The sequence below is a fragment of the Salmo salar genome, chromosome ssa06 (genome assembly GCF_905237065.1).
Source record: "Salmo salar chromosome ssa06, Ssal_v3.1, whole genome shotgun sequence".
Lineage (NCBI taxonomy): Eukaryota > Metazoa > Chordata > Actinopteri > Salmoniformes > Salmonidae > Salmo > Salmo salar.
In genome coordinates, this window is record NC_059447.1 from 46866603 (window position 1) to 46888519 (window position 21917).

Below are 21917 nucleotides of genomic sequence, written 5' to 3' on the forward strand. Positions count from 1 at the left end.
TCTCTAACTCACTCGTTCTCTCTCTCTCTCTCTCTCTCATTATCATGACTAATACTTCCACCAGTGACTTGACTCATAATGGATATGCCATACAGCTCGTGGCCTTGGATAAATGTGTGAACGTTAGGTACATAGGACTACATACACACACACACACACACATACATACATATACATATATATATATATATATATATATACACATACATACATACATACATACATACATATATATATATATATGATAGCTCAACAGCTCAGTTTCCTCCATCGACTGCAGGCAGAACAGAAACAATGGCATCATATTTTTCATCAGGCTCTAATTAGGCACCATCCGGCAGCAGCCCTACTGGTGGTCATGTGTGGTCAGCAGAGACTATGGAACTAGTCTATATTCTTTCAATGCAACCTCCAAAGCAAATGGAGAACTTTGCCATAACTGCAGGCAACACATATTATAGAGTGTGGTTTCCATTGTAATTATGGAGTGTGGTGCTGCCTGGAGTTTGGAATGCTTTCATTGTGAGGAAGTGTAAGGTGACTACCTACATACTGTATGAAACTGAATTTAAATATAACATAATTATATAATAAAGCTCATATAAATTTGTCCTGAGCTCATGTTCAAGGACAATGATCATGATGTGATAAGAGAGCAAATGTCCATAAAGGCAGAGAGCCTGAAAGAGGCTGGATGGGGAATAGAGTTCAGCCTTGACACATTTTAGTAGCTCATCCAAACTTGACCTCTGGTACCCTCTTTAAAACCACAATGTTTCACTGAACGGTTTTCAATCGGACCGATTCCTCTAACACCCCCACAGCTTCTATGAGCCTCAGCGCAAAATGCCAAACACAGTCACTTCTCTGTCTTTGAGCAATGAACATTTCCTTTCTGACCGCAATGTGGTTTTGTCCCTGGCAATTCACAGCAAACCACTGTATTATTTTCCTATTACATTAATGACATACTTATCTGCTAACAAGTGATGTGGTGTTTCTCAACACCGTTGCTGTAGCTCACTCGGTGAGCTAGTTCTTTTGGCTGTGACTTCTTCCACTCTATTTTCTCCTTTTTCTTTTTCTCTCCTCTTTTTTTGCTTTCCCTTTCTACAGTATAACGAAAACTATAAAATAAGTGACATGTTTTAATTTGCAATAACAGAGACATATCAACAAATCTAATGAACTTGTAAGCATTGCATCCAGTCCATAATGTTGGCTTGCTATTTTGGGGTTTAAGTCTGAGTCTAAGTTTTCTGAGTCACAGGCAGTATTGTCCAGAAATGTTCCATAAACATGAGCAGATACTGTAGGAAAGGTCATAATATCTGAGACGTGTTTAGACATTTTTAGAAATTATACAAATTATTTAAAAATGAAAAGATGAAATGTCTTGAGTCAATAAGTATTAAAAATGTACTTAACAAGTCACATAAAAAATTGCATGGACTCTGTGTACAATAATAGTGTTTAACATTATTTTTGAATGACTACCTCATCTCTGTACCCCACACATACAATTATCTGTAAGGTCCCTCAGTCGAGCAGTGAATTTCAAACACAAAGACAAGGGAGGTTTTCCAATGCCTCACAAAGAATGGCACCTATTGGTAGATGGGTAAAAATAAAATAAAAAGCAGACATTGAATATCCCTTTGAGCATGGTAAAGTTATTAATTACACTTTGGATTGTGAATCAATACACCCAGTCACTACAAAGATACATGCGTCCTTCCAAACTCAGTTGCCGGAGAGGAAGGACACTACTCAGGGATTTCACCATGAGGGCAATGGTGACTTTACTACTCTGTGACAGGATAAAACTGAGGATGTATCAACAACATTGTAGTTACTCCACAATATGAACCGAAAGGACAGAGTGAAAAGAAGGAATCCTGTACAGAATAAAAATATTCCAAAACATGCATCCTGTTTGCAATAAAGCACTAAAGTAGAACTGCAAAAAATGTGGCAAAGAAATTAACTTTATGTCTTGTTTTACAAAGCGTTATGTTTGGGGAAAATCCAAGGCAATACATCACTGAGCACCACTCTTCATATTTTCAAGCATATTTGATGCTGCATCATGTTATGGATATGCTTGTCATCGACAAGGTCTAGGGGAGGTTTTTAGGATAAAAATGAACGGAAAAGAGTTAAGCACATGAAAATCATTGAGGAAAACTTTTGCCCGTAGAGAACAGGCTACTCAGATGAATGGTGCTCATTTAATAAAGTTAGACCAAAGTTTAATTAATGTATGCAAGGTCACATAATGATAGTATTCTACATAACATAACCAAATATAATAGCATAGTATAACGTTACTGTAAGACAAAAACACCACCGCAATTTTCTTTCATGTGGCCAAAAGTAGGCAATGCTACAGTTTGTCAGTGGTGTAAAGTACTTAAGTAAAAATACTTTATATTAGTACTTAAGTAGTTTTTTGGGGTATCTGTACTTTACTATTGATATTTTTGATTACTTTTACTTTACTACATTTATAAAGAAAATAATGTACTTTTTACTCTTTACACTTTCCCTGACACCCAAAAGTACTCATTACATTTTGAATGCTTAGCTGGACAGGAAAATGGTCAAATGCTCGCACTTATCAAGAGAACATCCCCGCTCATCCCTACTGCCTCTGATTTGGCGGACTCACTAAACACAAATGCTTCATTTGTAAATTATGTCAGTGTTGGAGTGTGCCTCTGACTATCCGTACATTTTAAAAACAAGAAAATCATGCCGTCTGGTTTGTCTAATATATATTTTTATACCTAAGTATATTTATAATCAAATACCTTTCGATTTTTACTCAAGTAGTATTTTACTGGGTGACTTTCACTTTTACTTGAGTCATTTTCTGTTAAGGTATCTTTACTTTTATTCAAGTATGACAATTGGGTAATTTTTCCACCACTGCAGTTTGTTAACACCACCTGCTCTAAAATTCGCCCACTGTATAGTACATGATTCCAAACAACATTGTAGGCTACTTTGAAACAACAGTGTATAACTCAAGAAGATCTAAATTCATATACCCATGAAACTGATTGAGATCAAATGATTGGTATGCAGATGCTGCATGAATTATCTTTCATATCTTTTGAATGAGGTGGTGTTTTTGTCTTACAGCAAAGTTATACTATGCTATTACATTCGGTTCTGTAATGTAGAATGCTATCATTATGTGATCTTGCAGACATTGATTCAGCTTTGATCTAACTTTATTAAACAAGCTCCATTCGCCGGAGTAGCCTGTTCTCACCGCATAAAGTAGAGAACATACACATGTGCAGAACATGATCGGTACATGTGCAGAAGCTTCAGGATATTTAGTCTGCCAGATTAACTAAAGAATAAATATTGCATTTATAATAACAATTAGCAAAAACGTTTTCTCTCTTGCATCAGAGGATTTGCTTTGATTTTGTTGCCTGTATGCTTTAAGTGTAGCCTTCTTATTTGAATATTCACAAATACAGTAAGTGAACTGCTACTGTATGTTATCCAGCATTTTTACGGTAATATTCCAAAATACACACAATATTTCCCCGAAGTATACATTTTTCCCACAATGCAATGTAATTTATTGTAATCTACTGTATTCAGTTTATAAATATGTTACTGCTGATTATACAGTAATTAACCATGACATTAACAGCATTTGTTTTACAGTGTACCTTACTTACAAACATCTGTGCTAATAGGCTATTAAAAGTATGCTGAAATCGCTCTGCCATTTCCTGGTTGCTAAAATTAAAATAGTTCACCTAATTTCAGTTTATTTGACAAACAAACAAGTGTAGAGTAGTGTAGAGAATCTTTGTACCATCTAAACCGCTGTGAAATATATTTTCCATAACCAAAAATATTATATTTTCAGCTGGTGTACAAAACCGAAAGTAAAAGATGCAAAAACGAAACTTAAGAACGGAAAGCTTAGAAATAGGGCACGTAGAACATATATTCTTAAACTTGTTTTCAATGAGAATGACAGATCTATAACACACATTTCTGTGTGAATTTGGTTGGGTTGCCCAAAAAAATACATGTTGCCGTTTTTAACACATGATTGCAGACATAAACCCTTGCAATAACTCACACGAGACTTCTCCTTTAAGACCTTTTATTAAGACCCCTCAAGACGCAGTAGCCCAGTCAGTCCTTTTTATATAGGCCCTGCCTTCAGGGGGCGGGAGAGATACTGTACAAACTCTAGGAAATCAGCTCTCCCGTCCCATGCGGTAGCGACGTAATCAGGAGGGAACAGGGTTGACGCGCACCGCGCCACAGAGAGCTTTGGATATTGATAAGCCTGTGACGAAGGAGCGGACAGCAAACTCCCAGTGTATGCTACTACACTTGTGCATGCTACTACACTTGTGCTGCGCTTAGAGGCGCACTGTGCGTTATAAGGATAGAATAACCTCATGTAGGCTACAACGCGTGGAAAAGGAACATAAAAAGGGATTTTCATCAACTTGAAAAGTTTTGATGTCTCGAGGGATAACCTAGCATTAGCCTATATTAATGTGTAGCCTATAAATAACATTTTACTAATCTAGTCTATAATATTGTTTGGAAGCTTTGTTTTATGTATGCAAGTAATTTAAATTGGTCAGAAGATCTTTTTCTCGTTTCATAGATTTTTTTTTTTTAGGATTAATGTAAGAGGTTTATTTTAAAGCCATAGGCTATAACATTTGATGTTTTAATTTCACACCAGGACTTGTTGTGTGATACCAAACTATCTGAGACTATTATCCCGACTGCAGGAGATCGTGTTTGGAACACACCACAAACAGTTCCTTGGGGATTTAACACATCAATTCAAGATGGACCAAATCATCTTTAAAAAAGTCGCCGTACTCCCCTAGTCCCCTGACAGTGGAATTTCGAGCTCGGTGGACGTTCTAAGTGGGAAGCGTATCATTGAGTAGGCAACAATTGCTAATTGACTGGATACTTTGCTGAGACAAACGTGGGTGTCCGTCTGCTCGCAACGCCAGGAGTTCCAATTCCACAGAGCGAGCCGCTGTCCCTGCGCTTAGTGCTGAGGGAGAGACTCGTGCTGTTTCCATAAATGCTTGGTCTATCGCGGAGAATCCAGCCTGGGCAGCAAGATGAGCTCGTGGGTTTGGGTTCAGCTGCTCGCGTTGTTTGCGACATGTCTGCGGTCGGGCAGCGCAGAGGTATGTGACGGAGTCAATTAATTAAAATGTAGGTCTAATTGCCCATTCAAAAGTTCGTTGCCAAATGTATGTTTTTCTGTTTAGCTCATTTTAAAGGCTAAGTTAATTTTCTTTGTTTCATTTCACTGGGAATGTTAACATTAGGGGACCATTGAGCATATTTGACACCAGGCCCCAATTATAGACCTTTGTTGAATTTCAGGATCATTGCATTTTAACGACGTTTGCACTGGGGTTTGTGTGCTCTCTAAACAAAAAGGCACCAACTTGTTACATTCAATATTGTTTTGTACAAAATAAATGTGAACCAGGCCCCTCTCCCCTCCACTTAGTCTATGGCTGTGGCCTACAACCACATGTGCACTTGTAATTATTGAGTAATTATGAAGTACATAGTAATTAAGCTGTGTCTTGTAAGTTAAACTGCTCATCATCTAAACCACACCTTATGACAGCTCATCTCATGGCTTTAATGCTTCTATATAAAATATATTTTAAACAGTCCTGAGTTTCACTTCAGGCTGTGAGGGCTTCATGGTGAGGACATCCGATTGGGCCCTGCTTGGCAAGGTAACCATAGAACAGTTACAGCACATGGCAGACCCATCTACAGAACATAAACTTCTTATAGTCCAGAATCCCTAAGTGAAAATAACAATCTTTCTCCACTAACATGCATTTTTTTTGGTACGCTTGGGGCACATGCTCTGATGCACTCATTTGTTGGGCCCCATAACTCCCCAATGCTTGTCCACATGCTCATGATCAACATGGGCCCCTCTCCAGATGTCTAAACTCATAGACCTGTCGATAAACATCATATGAGTGGAAGGTAGAGGCCATGTAAAATCTCACCAGACCCATCATGAAACATGCCTGGGAGCTAAGCAAGGCCAAATGTGTGTGTGTTTGTGTGTGTGTGTCCACAGGATATTTGACAGGCTAGCAATAGGATGAGCGCTTGTCACAGCAACACAACTATAAATCCTTCTAATCATGCTATGGCATGCTATGGCTGCCTATTGTCTTGAGTCATGGTCATTAATACACATGACAACAGTTAAAAAGAATAGGAAAAAAAAATTTAACTCAAGGAGAGAGGGACCTCGTCTTGACTGCTAATGTCGATTCTATGTACTTTGTATCGTAGCATACACAGCAAGTATCCTAAAAGTTCCAGCAAGTATCCTAAAAGTTCTTTTCCCAGGATACGTCCTGCATATGACACATGTCAAGTGCATGGTGAATTATACCATGGTGAGTCCAGTCCCCTTATGGTTATCTTTAAGAGAGGCGATATAATTCAAGTATGAGGGTCTCATTTTGATAGGCTTGAGAAGAGGCCAAAGAGGCCTTAACTTTAATATAATAATACACACTGAGTGTACAAAACATTAAGGACACCTGCTCTTTCCATTACATAGACTGACCAGGTGAATCCAGGTGAAAGCTATAATCCCTTATTGATGTCACTTGTTAAATCGATTTCAATCCGTGTTGATGAAGGGGAGGAAACAGGTTAAAGAAGGATTTTTAAGCCTTGAGACAATTGAGACATGGATTGTGTATGTGTGCCATTCAGAGGGTGAATGGACAATACAAAATATTTAAGTGCCTTTGAACGGGGTATGTTAGTAGGTGCCAGGAGCACTGGTTTGTGTCAAGAACTGCAACTCTGCTGGGTTTTTCACAAGTTTAGAGTGTGTATCAATAATGGTCCCCTGCCCAAGGACATCCAGCCAACTTCACAACTGTGGGAAGCATTGGAGTCAACATGGGCCATTATCCCTGTGGAACGCTTTCGACACCTTGTAGAGTCCATGGCCCACCGAATTGAGGCTGTTCTGAGGGCAAAAGATGGGAGGGGGTGGGGGTGCAACTCAATGTTAGGAAGGTGTTCTTAATGTTTTGTACACTCAGTGTATATGCCATTTTGCGGACAGCTTTATCCAAAGCAACTTACAGTCATGCGTGCATACATTTTACATACTACTGGTCCCAAGAATTTAACCAACTATCCTGGCATTGCAAGCACTATACTAAACCAGCTGAGCTACATTGGACCATCTTTGGGACATTCACAGGAATTGGCAGTAGTGGCTGTGGGAAGGGACTGTAGTGAAACGAAGCTCTGACTATGTGGGTCATGACAATATACACACACAGTCTTCAGTTATGGGAAATTAATGTTTAAACAGGGTGAAATTTGGCGCACCCGTTCTTTGCTGGATTTCCTTGAATGCCATTCAGTTGCTTTCATGCTATCAGATCTATGACTTCCTCTAGTGTGTCTTTTTCCCAGAGCTGCCAGTGGTGTGTGGTATCCACCACATTTGTTATGTCAAAGACTAGGCTTTTGGAGGCAGCCTCGGAGGGACGCAAATAAACATCCCAAATCATATGAATTGCCCTAAGGACAGGTTGTTGGAGGTGGCAGTAAGGATTGATTAGAAAGTATTGTTAAGTATAGTTGAAGTAGTTCTCTGTCATCTATACATCCTCCCATCCAGTGGTGTATTAGTGTACATGCCTGTAGCTAGTTATCATGTGAGGTGTCTTTGAGGTATACCATCAGGAAATTCCCTCAATCAACTATATCAATCAAATGTATTTATAGAGGCCTTTTTACATCAGCCAATGTCACAAAGTGATATACAGAAACCCAGCCTAAAACCCCAAACAGCAAGCAATGCAGGTGTAGAAGCACGGTGGCTAGGAAAAACTCCCATGAAAGGCAGGAACCTAGGAAGAAACCTAGAGAGGAACCAGGCTCTGAGGGGTGGCCAGTCCTCTTCTGGCTGTGCCGGGTGGAGATTATAACAGTACATGGCCAAGATGTTCAAACGTTCATAGTTGACCAGCAGGGTCAAATAATAATACTCACAGTGGTTGCAGAGGGTGCAACAGGTCAGCACCTCCGGAGTAAATGTCTGTTGGCTTTTCATAGCCGATCATTCAGAGTTAGAGACAGCAGGTGCGGTAGAGAGAAAGAGTCGAAAACAGCAGGCCCGGGACACGGTAGCAAGTCCGGTGAACAGGTCAGGGTTCCATAGCCGCAGGCAGAAGAGTTGAAAGAGCAGTAAAACCTTGAAATCAGCCCTTGCCTTAACAGGAAACCAGTATAGGAGAGGCTAGCACTGGAGTAATATGATAGAAATGTTGGATTCTAGTCAAGATTCTTGCAGCCGTGTTAAGCACTGACTGAGGTTTATTTAGTGCTTTATCCATGTAGCCGGAAAGTAGAGCATTGCAGTAGTCAAATCTAGAAGTGACAAAAGCATGGATGAATTTTTCTGCATAATTTTTGGACAGAAAGTTTCAGATTTTTGCAATGTTACATAGATGGAAAAAAGCTGTCCTTGAAACAGTCTTGATATGTCAAAAGAGAGATCAGGGTCCAGAGTAACGCCGAGGTCCTTCACCGTTTCATTTGAGACAACTGTACAACCATCAAGATTAATTGTCAGATCCAACTAAATTTCTCTTTGTTTCTTGGGACCTAGAAACGGTCTTTTTTGTCCGAGTTTAAAAGTAAAACATTTGCCGCCATCCACTTCCTTATGTCTGAAACACAGGCTTCCAGTGAGGGCAATTTTGGGGCTTCACCATGTTTCATCGAAATGTACAGCTGTGTATCGTCTGCATAGCAGTGAAAGTTAACATTATGTTTCCGAATGACATCACCAAGAGGTAAAATATATAGTGAAAACAATAGTGGTCTTAAAACGGAACCTTGAGGAACACCGAAATGTACAGTTGATTTGTCAGACGACAAACCATCCACAGAGACAAACTGATATCTTTCCGACAGGTAAGATCTAAACCAGACCAATTTGGGTTTCCAATCTCGCCAAAAGAATGTGGTGATCGATGGTATCAAAAGCAGCACTAAGGTCTAGGAGCATGAGGATAGATGCAGAGCCTTGATCTGACGCCATTAAAAGGTAATTTACCACCTTCACGAATGCAGTCTCAGTGCTATGATGGGGTCTAAAACCAGAATGAAGCGTTCCTGAAGACAAACAATGTATACGGAAGGCAGTGACTTGCTGCACAACAGCTTTTTGAAACATTTTTGAGAGGAATGGGAGATTTTATATAGGCCAATAGTTTTTAAAATATTTTCTTGGTCAAGATTTGGCTTTTTCAATAGAGGCTTTATTACTGTGAGTTTGGTACACATACAGTGGATGGGGAGGCGTTTATTATGTTCAACATACGAGGGCCAAGCACAGGAAGCAGCTCTTTCAGTAGTTTAGTTGGAATAGGGTCCAGTATGCAGCTTGAAGGTTTAGAGGCCATGACTATTTTCATCAATGTGTCAAGAGATATAATATAAAAAAACTTGAGTGTCTTGATCCTAGGTCCTGGCAGTGTTGTGCAGACTCAGGACAACTGAGCGTTGGAGAAATACGCAGATTTAAAGAGGAGTCTGTAATTTGCTTTCTGTTGATCATGATCTTTTTGTCAAAGAAGTTCATGAATTTATCACTGCTGAAGTGAAAGCCATCCACTCTTGGGGAATGCTGCTTTTTAGTTAGCTTTGCAACAGTATCAAAAATACATTTTGGATTGTTCTTATTCTCCTCAATTAAGTTGGAAAAATAGGATGATTGAGCAGCAGTGAAGGCTCTTTTTTGATACTGCACGGTACTCTCTTTCCAAGCTATCAGAAGACTTCCAGTTTGGTGTAGCGCCATTTCCCTTCCAATTTTCTGGAAGCTTGCTTCAGGGCTCGGGTATTTTCTGTATACCAGGGAGCTAGTTTCTTAAGACACAAGTTTTTTGTTTTTAGGGGTGCGACTGCATCTAGGGTATTACGCAAGGTTAAATATAGTTCCTCAGTCAGGTGGTTAACCGATTTTTGTACTCTGACGTCCTTGGGTAGGTGGAGGGAGTCTGAAGGGCATCTAGGAATCTTTGGGTTGTCCGAGAATTTATAGCACGGCTTTTGATGATCCTTGGTTGGGATCTGAGCAGATTATTTGTTGCGATTGCAAACGTAATAAAATGGTGGTCTGATAGTCCAGGATTATGAGGAACAACATTAAGATCCACAATATTTACTCCACGGGACAAAACTAGGTCCAGAGTATGACTGTGACAGTGAGTAGGTCTCTAGACATGTTGAACAAAACCAAAGCCTTTTGGAGTGGGTCTGTGGACTTTTACATGTGAATATTAAAGTCACCAAAAATTGTAATATTATCTGCCATGACTACAAAGTCCGATAGGAATTCAGGGATCTCAGTGAGGAACGCAGTATACGGCCCAGGAGCCCTGTAAACAGTAGCTATAAAAAGTGATTGAGTAGGCTGCACAGATTTCATGACTAGAAGCTCAAAAGACGAAAATACTGTCATTTTGTTTTTGTAAATTGAAATTTGCTATCGTAAATGTTAGCAACACCTCAGCATTTGTGGGATGCGCAGGGGATATGGTCACTAGTGTAACCAGGAGGAGAGGCCTCATTTAACACAGTAAATTCATCAGTCTTAAGCCATGTTTCAGTCAGGCCAATCACATCAAGATTATGATCAGTGATTAGTTCATTGACTATAACTGCCTTGGAAGTGAGGGATCTAACATTAAGTAGCCCTATTTTGAAATGTGAGATATCACAATCTCTTTCAATAATGACAGGAATGGAGGAGGACTTTGTTCCAGTGAGATTGCTAGGGCGAACACCGCCATGTTTAGTTTTACCCATCCTAGATTGAGGCACAGACACAGTCTCAATGGGGATAGCTGAGCTGACTACACTGACTGTGCTAGTGGCAGACTCCACTAAGCTGGCAGGCTGGCTAACAGCCTGCTGCCTGACCTTCACCCCATCTCATTGTGGAGCTTGAGGAGTTAGAGCCCTTTCTATGTTCATAGATAAGATGAGAGCACCCCTCCAGCTAGGATAGAGTCCGTCACTCCTCAGCAGGCCAGGCTTGGTCCTGTTTGTGTGCGAGTCCCAAAAAGAGGGCCAATTATCTACAAATTCTATATTTTGGGAGGGGCAGAAAACAGTTTTCAACCAGCGATTGAGTTGTGAGACTGCTGTAGAGCTCATCACTCCCCCTAATTGGGAGGGGGCCAGAGACAATTACTCGATGCCAACACATCTTTCTAGCTGATTTACACGCTGAAGCTATGTTGCGCTTGGTGACTTCTGACTGTTTCATCCTAACATCGTTGGTGCCGACGTGGATAACAATATCCCTATACTCTCTACACTCGCCAGTTTTAGCCTTAGCCAGTACCATCTTCAGATTAGCCTTAACGTCGGTAGCCCTGCCCCCTGGTTAACAGTGTATGATCGCTGGATGATTCGTTTTAAGTCTAATACTGCGGGCAATGGAGTCGCCAATGACTAGGGTTTTCAATTTGTCAGAGCTAATGGTGGGAGGCTTCGGCGTCTCAGACCCCGTAACGGGTGGAGGAGAGACCAGAGAAGGCTCGGCCTCTGACTCGGACTCGTTGCTTAATAGGGAGAACCGGTTGAACGTTTCTGTTGGCTGAATGAGCAACACCGGTTGAGCATTCCTACAGCATTTCCTTCCAGAAGCCATGAGATAATTGTCCGGCTGCAGGGACTGTGCGAGGGGATTTATACTACTATCTGTACTTATTTGTGGCACAGATGCTGTTTCATCCTTTCCTACACTTAAATTACCCTTGCCTAACGATTGCGTCTGAAGCTGGGCTTGCAGCACGGCTATCCTCACTATAAGGCAATTGTTCTCCTGTATATTATGAGTACAGCGACTGCAATTCGAAGGCATAATGTTAATGTTACTACTTAGCTTCGGCTGGTGGAGGTCGTGTAGAACCATGTCCAGATAAAGCATCCGGGGTGAAAAAGTTGAATGAAAAAAGTCAAGCGAGGGAATAAACAAATATATTAAACAAGAATTAAAAAGTAAAAACAACAAACCGCATAGCAGCACGTAAACAAGTCCACAAGTGTGTCCCGGAAAAGAAATAGATTCATGCGTCCTAACTCAGTTGCCGGAGAGAAAGGAAACCGTTCAGTCATATATATATCCCACAGAATGGAGTCTAGCTGTATAATGTAATGTCTGAATATGTTTGTGTGTGTTCCTATAAACATATGCATAAACCATATGCTCATAGGCATGGTTTTAGGGATTGCATGTGAGAATGTGCAGTGTGCACATGTTCACCCATATGTGTGTGTGCGTGCGAATGTGCATTTGTGTGTGTGTGTGTGTGTGTGTACACACTCGCATGCTGGCAGGCAGCAAAACTAGACCCATAATTATGTATCATTACTCCTCACCTCTCTACTCCTATAGCCTGTACCTGGCATTCCTCAGCTCAACCCACTTCCTATGAAACATCACTTGGGCTTTTCCCAGATGGCACTGTATTCCCTGTTTAGTGCACAACTTTTGACCAAGTCCGATAGGGGTCTGGTCAAAATTAGTGCACCACAGTATGTATGAAATACGATGCCATTTGAGATGCAACCTGGGTCTGTCTCTGTTTCTCTCTTCAGAGAGATGGAGATCTACTGTGTGAATGCTCTAAAATAAGTGCCTGTCTCAGCCTGTGTGATCAGCAGAATGACCGTAGATTTTAGAAGACACTGACTGTTCCAGAACTTCCAGATGTGACTCAGTCAGATGCTGATTTGTTTGTTTGTGTGTGTGTGTGTGTGTGTGTGATTTAGAGTTCTGATTTAGAGTTCACCAAATTAGGACCAGAGTCACTCCTGGATTCCTACGGTATTATAGGGTAAATGTTATGATTTTCTGTTTACGTCAGGTTTGTTTAGCAGTTGCAGGGGGTAAAGTGTTTATTTCATTTTTCCTGCTCAGACACAAATCGCCATGACAGTGGCCACCCTATGAACAAAGGCTCAGACCATAGTGTGCAGCCAGCACAATTTGAATGCGCCCCAAATGGCACCCTATCCACTTTAGAGGGCACTACTTTTGACCAGGGCCCATATGGGTCTGGTCAAAAGTAGTGCACTAGGGAATAGGGTGCTTTTAGGGCCTCACAGCCTTAGACTGGAGCCAAGGAGAGGAAATCACTGGGATGGCTCCTCAGGGGCATCACTACATAAATAGAGTTGTTAATTTAACTCATGGCATTTTCCTTTTGTATGACTTGACTTTGTGGAGTGCCCAACAACAATGGGGAAAAGTCAATGGTATGTACATTAATAGTGTGTGAATGCCGTTCACGGATGGCTTCTTCCTCCTCAAAGGGCTTCGATTTATTCTCACAAGAAACTGAATGGATTAATGTAACGGACAGAGGTCGTTCGACTTGTGTTAGCTCCCTGAATTAATGCCTAGACATTAGCACAGCAGGCTAACCCAGTTTTGTGGTGTGCAGGAGACCCGGGATTCGAACCCAATTGGTCAAACAGTGGTAGACCCAGCTAGCAAGAGTTAATATCTCCATAGATGCAACTTCTTCTCCTTTCTTCATCCATCCCGCCATTATTCCCCCTGATGTCCATCTCTCTGTTCTGATACACCTCTCCTCCTCCTCCTCCTCTCAATCACTCCATCCCCCACTACTTCCTGAACCCTTCCTGACTCCTGTGACCCCCAAGTATTAGCAGATGAGGTGACACAAGGCCAATAGTCATTCACCCCCACTTAGTGGCCATTGTGAATCCAAGCAGCCATTTCCTTCATCCTCTTGTTTCATTAATGATTAGGGGGGGTAAGTCGGGTTACCCCCTAACCAGAGAAAATGTATGGAGTAAAAGTACCTTATTTCCTTTAGGAATGTAGTGAAGTAAAAGTAAATAATTTCAGAAATAGTAAAGTAAAATACAGTTACCCCCACAAATTACTTAAGTAGTACTTTAAAATATTTTTACTTAAAAAATGTTTAAATAAAAAAAGTACTTATTTAACTGGGCAAGTCAGTTAAGAACACATTCTTATTTACAATGACAGCCTACACCGGCCAAACCCAGACGACCATGGGACTCCCAATCACGGCCGGTTGTGATACAGCCTATATTCAAACCAGGGTGTCTGTAGTGACGTCTATAGCACTTACATGCAGTGCCTTAGACCGCTGTGCCACTTGGGAGCTTACATGTACCACTGTTGTTGTCTCTTTGCTTCCATATCTACACAGAATAAATTGGGAAGCTGAGAAAATATCTGATTTGGGAGAATCTAGTTTTATTCCTGTCTTATCGCTTTTTCTCAGGGGGATCCTCTCCCTCCAGGTTTGGTGGAGCTGGTTAGGAGCAACCCTATCTCTTCCATAGAGGACCTGCAGCTGCTGCTGCTCAGTGACTCCGTAGGTAAATATCTCTAACGTTGTACTATACTAATACTCATCAACATGCATATGCCATTTAGCAGAATCCGTTTACAAAGAGACCTACTGTCATAGGTGCATATATTTTAACATATGGGTGGCCCCGGGATTCAAACCCACATCCTGGCTTCCGAAGCCTAATGCTCTATCAACTGAGCCATACAGGACCACAAGCCAGCCAGACACACTGATCACGCCAAGAGATGGAGGCTCTCTCAGACTAACTAACCCGACCAACAGAGACTGAGGGAAAAATAATAAAAACTTTGTCACATGATGCCCAGATTTCATTCCCAACAGGGACAGGTGAACATCACACACAGTAAATACAACAAACAGAATCTCACAGACTGACTAACAGACAAACCCACAGTGGCACAGAGGGCAGAAAGACTTCTTAAATAGATACACATATTGCCCAGATTTTATTCCCATCATTGAATAGCGAACATCACACACAGTAAACAGTATATACAAACTCAACGAGATAAGAGAAACAAAGAGTGAAGTATTCAACGTCTCAAGGTACAAAAACATACAAACATGAGGTTATGACAGAAACAAATGTCCACACAAACAGGCATATATTACAGGGAAGTTAAACATAAACAATGCTTCAAACTCTCTCATAAACACACACATGCACCATACTACAATACACAGATAAACACACAGACACGCGCCCACACGCACACACACTAAAAGTCATAACAATAAACAATTGAAGTAATGAGCTGATTAGATCTGTAATCTAATGTAGGAGAGTATTGTTTTTTTTCTCAGATGAGGATGTTTCGGAAGATTTTGTGCCCAGTGGACAACACTCTAACAACGCTAGCAACCGACTACCAAGGAGTCTGGGTGAGTTTGCACCTTCCTCATATTTCTCTGACACTAGGCTATAATTCCACATATTTCCGTCACTCATGTTGACTTGGGTGGTTTTGGACAGCTGGATCTAATCCAACCTGAGTTGCGTAACGCATGTTTTGGTAAAGAAACATCTAAAGTATGTCACCGATTCATTAGTTATTTGATGAACAAACACAAACACGACTTGCAACTCCAAGTTACACTCCAAATAGTTCAGCTGCAGCACGTACAGTATGGAGACTCATGCATACACTGTTTCAATAGCATGTGATTTCTTTAAACAGCATAAGTAATATACCTTCAGTATAATTAGTGTAAACTAAATGTTTTCTACATTTTGAGGCCTATGTGCTGGCTGTTTTGTAGGCACTGAGCAGTGTAGAGGGTATGCTTTTAACATTAAGCCTGAGGCTTATGAAACATTAAGCCTGAGGCTTATGAAACTTTTAACATTAAGCCTGAGGCTTATGAAACCTGTAAGTTATATGTGACTTAAAAAAAATATATACATGTGGTCTGTTTGTCTGTCTGTCTTTGTTGTCTCAGACGCCCAGCCGGCTCAGCAGGCGCTATGTAAGGTGAGGACAGAGGTGATGGAGGTGACCCGTGCCATGTTGGACCGCAGCAATGCCAACTTCATGTTGTGGCCTCCCTGTGTAGAGGTACAGCGATGCTCCGGCTGCTGCAACACCAAGACGCTGCAGTGTGTCCCCGTGCTGATGCACACCAGGCACCTACAGGTACATATACACCACCCCCCATCCCAACCCCTGTCCTCTACCCTGAAACTCTTGCCTAGGTTGTTTCTGTAAAGAATGTTCACAGCTAACTTAGGCCTACCTGGTCAAATAAAGAGTTAGTGATTACATGAATAAAAAAATAAAAAAGCGGTTTAGTCATTTTGAATTCTGCACTTCCGCAGAGCTAATCTCCCCCACCTCCTCCTCACTAGGTGATGAAGATCCAGTACGTGGAGAAGCGGCCCAACTACTCCAAGGCAGTTGTCTCGGTCCACGACCATGTGGAGTGTCGCTGCCAGCCCGCCCCTCGCCCCCCGGCCGTCCCCAAGAAGAAGTCCACGCCCCGCAGACAGCAGAAAGACAACAAAGGAGAGGGGCATCCAGCCAAGGCCAGATCCAAGGAGGAGCTGCACCGCAGAGATGAGCTGAAGCACAACCAGAGGATCCAGCTGGAAGACCTGCTGGACCAGCACTGGAACCCCAAGGACACCTCCTCAGATGCAGGGGAGGGGAAAGGGGGCTATGGGCTAGACCATGACAAGATGGATCCTCAGTGGGTACTTAACGCTACCAGCCAGCTGGGAGCTAAGGAGTGGACCGAACATCGACATCACGATGACATGGAGGAGGGGAGAGACAGTAGTAGTGTCAACGGCACTACAACCGCAATGGACATCGACATGGCACAACTTGACCACGAGAAGAGCGATGGGATCGAGATACGAGGGGACACACTATTTAACATTACTGAGGGTAATGTCAGTAGGGGAGATAGGCAGCAGGGAAGTCTGAGTCTCAGTGAGGAGGGAGACCAGGAGACACAGAGACAACCCACACAAACACAGAGTCCCTCGCTACGCACCAACACATCAAAGCAACAGCAACATGGGACCAACTCCTCCTCAGAGGAAACCAAAAGCAGAGAGGGAGCCAATCAAAGAATGGAACAGCGATTCCATCCTACGGAGGAAATCAATCAGAGGCCCGAGAGCAGATTCCCTCCCCTTGAGGAAGCCGGTCAAAGACGTAAAGACAATGAGACCCCTGATTCAGAGAGGAGGCTCCAGCACGCTCTCCAACTGGAACAGGAGAAGCTGGAGGAGGAGAGGAAGGAGCTGTTGTTACTCCACAGGAGGCTGGACGATGAGAAGGAGCACCTGAGACGGGAGCAACAGAAACAACAGCAAGAAGAAGAGGAGCAGAAGTACCCTCGGCCTAATCATAAACATCATCAAACTCAAACCACCACACAAAGAACAGGTAGACAGAGAACATTGTGAGCTAGCAAGTGTGTGTGGTGCGTGTCTGTGTGTCTATGTGTTTTGGACGTATGTTTCTCAGTTTAAATTGTATTCCAAACTGTATTCCTGTTCTCCCAGGCGCAGTGTCGCCCATTTCGACGCGAGCGCCCTCAGACCTGGCTCGTCCCCGGCCACCTGCTCGGCCCGGCCCACCTAGGAAGAGAATGAGGAAGAACAACCGCAAGCGCATCAGCAAGGCAGCAATGAGAGCAATGCTAATGTAGAACCTACAATCTCTCTGCAGGTAAGAGAGTTTCTATCCGTTCTAACATAAATACTTCCAAACCCATTCAAATACTTTCCAAGTACTTTCAAATACCAACAATTTAAAATACTTTTTGGGGGAAAGTATTTACAAACAGTTTTCAAATACTTTCCTAAGCCTTTAAGATACTTTCCAAAGAAAAGTGTATATTCATATACAAAAACTACGAGCCTGGTCTAGAATGTAACCATTTAAAAAAAAAAATCTGTTTCTCCTTCTCATCCAGGGAGTGATGCTCTCAGTCTTTGTTTTGGACAATCCAGTGGCGACACCGAGCAGTTAATTCCTTTCTTATGAGTTAATATTCATGTGTCAGTAACCTGCCCATCCTGTGACCGTGAGGTATTTCCTAATAGTACTAATGATTGTCTGGTGAACCCAAAACAACCCTTGGACGGAAAGAAATATGGGACAAGAAGAATGGGATGTAAATACATACAAGGTTGAGGTGATCCATCAACATATCTCTGATCCATCAAAATATTATCTCCTATTAACAACAAGATGTTCCCCCAGTCGGATCAAGAACATTGGAACAGATCATTGGAACAACATTAGGACTTTGGGAGATATTATTGGAATACTGGAAGAACGTTGGAACATTCACAAGGATGTTGGACTGTTACTGGACAGTGCTATTGGACCTCCCTCATGACTTTTCAACAGCGTAGTAAACCACTCCAGTCAGTAGAGATCAAGTCGGTTAAAAACTCTTTGTATGCTCATCCGAGGCATGGTTCATTACAACTCCCACGAAGTGGACTGATCACGCTTGTCAAGAAGACCAAGGAAGAGAGAGCATTTTTATGTCAGTCCAAATCTCCCATTTCCCTATGAGCACAAGACGCTGAAAATACGTGTTTTTGGTTGAAAATATATTTCAAAAATACATATTTCAAAAATGTTGCTCACTGGGTTCTGACATGGGAGAAGACATTTTCTTTTTCCGACTAGAAAGATACACTGGTAGAGGACCGGGAAAATACCATGGCGAGCAGATATTACAGGGACAATGGGAAAGAAATGATGACATTTATATGAGCTAGGACTGTTGAAATGAGTGGTAGTCTTGACTGATGCGAGCAGTATCCCTACATTGTACTTAAGCTGCTCTATATGTACTATTCCCACACTAAGGGAGGGCAATAGAACTACACAGCAAAGATATTACATCTCTCAATAGTTACACAATGTAGAATCTCGTTTTATATAAAGATATTTAATTGTATTTAATTTGATCTGAAACACTGGAATTCCATCAAAAATAATGCACAGGTTTGCATTCCCATGTTCAGCTAAGGCTTCCGCACTTCTTTCGGAGAGTGTGATTAAAGATGCAAGGTGCTATACAGGGGTTGCATTACACCTTTATGTCTGTCTTTAACATTATTTATTCCTTATCACATAGGTCTCCTGTGTTCATTATCAATAGGATTACTACATATGAAGCATTTTGGGGGTTGAATATCGATCCCTCTTCCGGTCTCAATATAATTTGAGCTGTCAGCCATTGTGCACACAGACCGTGGTCTAGATTCAATCAGATCAAGCATTATCCGACGATAGCAGACAGCCGCATAGCGGATGTTTTGGCGGTTTTAGAGGAGGATTGGAGCCGTCAAATTGGCTCAAAATCAGAAAATAAAGTGTAGTCTATATAGTATAATGCCGGGAGCCACTTACGGAATTGACAGCCCTAAATCGCCAAAACAACCGCTATGCGGATGTTGGCTAAAGCGAACGCGGATCTGATCGAATTGAGCCCAATGTAACTACAATGAAAAGCTTTGAAAAGGGAAAAGGTGTTGTCTGTTGCCTGCCATTCACTGTCTGTATGATAGACAAGTTATGGTAATGACTTTGTGTCGTTGTATAACTTTGTGTGTCAGTGTGGGTGTGCATGTGCGTGTCTGTGCTCACGCGTGTGTACAGTTTGCGCATGTGTGCCCGTTTGAGTGTTAGAGTATATGTAAGTAAGTATGTGAACAGAATCATATTTATGCGTTTGATCACTAACACTCATGAATCCATAAGTCAGATAGTCCCTTATTCACAATGCTCATTGCTAACCAGTCCTTGTCTGCATAGGGAACAGCAGAGAATCAGACCTTTTGTATCCTGAGGCTGTGTTGCTTTATTTAATAAAGGCAGACAGACACAGCAAGGGTACTGGAATAGGCGCCATTGTCATTTTTAACACAGAGAATTATGCACTACCGAATACAGAAATTGGGGCTTCTCTCGCTCTCTCTGTCAGTTTGTGATAGCACACACAAACACGCCCCAGACTGAGACTGCAGTATTGTGACCCAGCTAAAGCAGGGATTGGTGAGAAATCATACAGTGTGACTGTGGGACAGTAATCCTAGTTTTAACACCCCTTTGCTACAAAATGTTGACATTTAATATTGATTTACAGTAAGTTGTCCTAAAAAAAAAAGGGTTCAAGCTTTGTTTATTAGTATCCTATGGATTTTACAAGGCCATTTAGTAAAACTATTTGGTGAAAAATCTAACACTACAATTTGAAGAGAAAAAAAGTGCCCTGATAAAATTAGCATGGGTTAGATGTGTCAAACAAAGAAGCTCAGTGCTTGTGTGCAGGTCACCTTTCAGGTATAGTTTGCTCACTTCAAATAACCTAACTACCAGCCAAACTTATTTTAAATATTGAAAATGTGGCATATTTCATAATGCCTTCTTTCAACTGTAATTAGTTATTTTCTGTTTTGTTTTGAATTATCAAAAAATGAATGTTGTGATAATTGCCACATAATTCTATTTTGATATGATTATAAAAAACATATGTGAGAAAGTGTACTGTGAGCTTATGTCCTGCTTTTTGTGTTGTGAAGTAAGAGAAGCTACCCACTGGGCAAAGACGTCAGTTCAACGTCTAGTTTTGATTTACATTTTGGTTGAGTTGTGCACTAAGGTGAATTCAAGTTAAAATGTTTCATGTCACGTGCACAAGTACAGTGAAATGCATCTCTTGCAAGCTCCAAACCCAACAATGCAGTAATCAATATCCATAGCTGTCACGTGTGCTCCCTCTCCGGCCTCTAGGTCACCAGGCTGCTCGTTATGGCGCACACCTGTCATCATCGTTACGTGCATTATGACACTCACCTGGACTCCATCACGTCCTTGATAACCTGCCCTATATACAGTTGAAGTCGGAAGTTTACATACACCTTAGCCAAACACATTTAAACTCAGTTTTTCACAATTCCTGACATTTAATCCGCGTAAAAATTCCCTGTCTTAGGTCAGTTAGGATCACCACTTTATTTTAAGAATGTGAAATGTCAGAATAATAGTAGCTTTTATTTTTTTCATCACATTCCCAGTGGGTCAAAAGTTTACATACACTCAATTAGTATTTGGTAACATTGCCTTTAAATTGTTTAACTTGGGTCAAACTTTTTGGGTAGACTTCCACAGGCTTTCCACAATAAGTTGGGTGAATTTTGGCCCATTCCTCCTGACAGAGCTGGTGTAACTGAGTCAGATTTGTATGCCTCCTTGCTCGCACACGCTTTTTCAGTTCTGCCCACAGATTTTCTATGGGATTGAGGTCAGGGCTTTGTGATGGCCACTCCAAAACCTTGACTTTGTTGTCCTTAAGCCATTTTGCAACAACTTTGGAAGTATGCTTGGGGTCATTGTCCATTTGGAAGACCCAAGCTTAAACTTCCAAGCTTAAACTTCCTGACTGATGTCTTGATGTTGCTTCAATATATCCACATAACTTTCCTGCCTTGTGATGCCATCTGTTTTGTAAAGTGCACCAGTCCCTCCTGCTGCAAAGCACCCCCACAGCATGATGCTGCCACCTCTGTGCTTCACGGTTGGGATGGTGTTCTTCGGCTTGCAAGCCTCCCCCTTTTTCCTCCAAACATAATGGTCATTATGGCCAAACAGTTCTATTTTTGTTTCATCAGACCAGAGGACATTTCTCCAAAAAGTATATGGCGGTTTTGGAGCTGTGGCTTCTTCCTTGCTGAGCAGCCTTTCAGGTTATGTTGATATAGGACTCGTTTTACTGTGGATATAGACACTTTTGTACCTGTTTCCTCCAGCATCTTCACAAGATCCTTTGCTTTTTTTCTGGGATTGATTTGCACTTTTCGCATCAAAGTATGTTCATCTCTAGGAGACAGAACGCGTCTCCTTCCTGAGTGGTATGACGGCTGCATGGTCCCATGGTGTTTATACTTGC

General features: G+C 41.6%; 1 protein-coding gene across 1 annotated transcript; it reads left to right on the top strand.

The window, feature by feature from the left end:
* Nucleotides 1-4179: 4179 nt before the first annotated feature.
* Nucleotides 4180-20513, top strand: LOC106607441 (uncharacterized). Its single transcript, XM_014204391.2, has 7 exons — nt 4180-5207; nt 14403-14499; nt 15300-15377; nt 15936-16129; nt 16342-17389; nt 17509-17674; nt 17922-20513. The coding sequence occupies exons 1-6, from the start codon at nt 5139-5141 to the stop codon at nt 17652-17654; spliced, it is 1632 nt and encodes a 543-aa protein (XP_014059866.1). The 5' UTR covers nt 4180-5138; the 3' UTR covers nt 17655-17674; nt 17922-20513.
* Nucleotides 20514-21917: the final 1404 nt, after the last annotated feature.

Excerpts from the sequence above, each read along its gene's own strand:
- LOC106607441 (XM_014204391.2), top strand. The coding sequence starts at position 5,139 with ATGAGCTCGTGGGTTTGGGTTCAGCTGCTCGCGTTGTTTGCGACATGT. Across the intron at positions 5,208-14,402 it reads TGCGGTCGGGCAGCGCAGAG|GGGGATCCTCTCCCTCCAGG; the intron begins GTATGTGACGGA and ends GCTTTTTCTCAG. Across the intron at positions 15,378-15,935 it reads CCGACTACCAAGGAGTCTGG|ACGCCCAGCCGGCTCAGCAG; the intron begins GTGAGTTTGCAC and ends TTGTTGTCTCAG.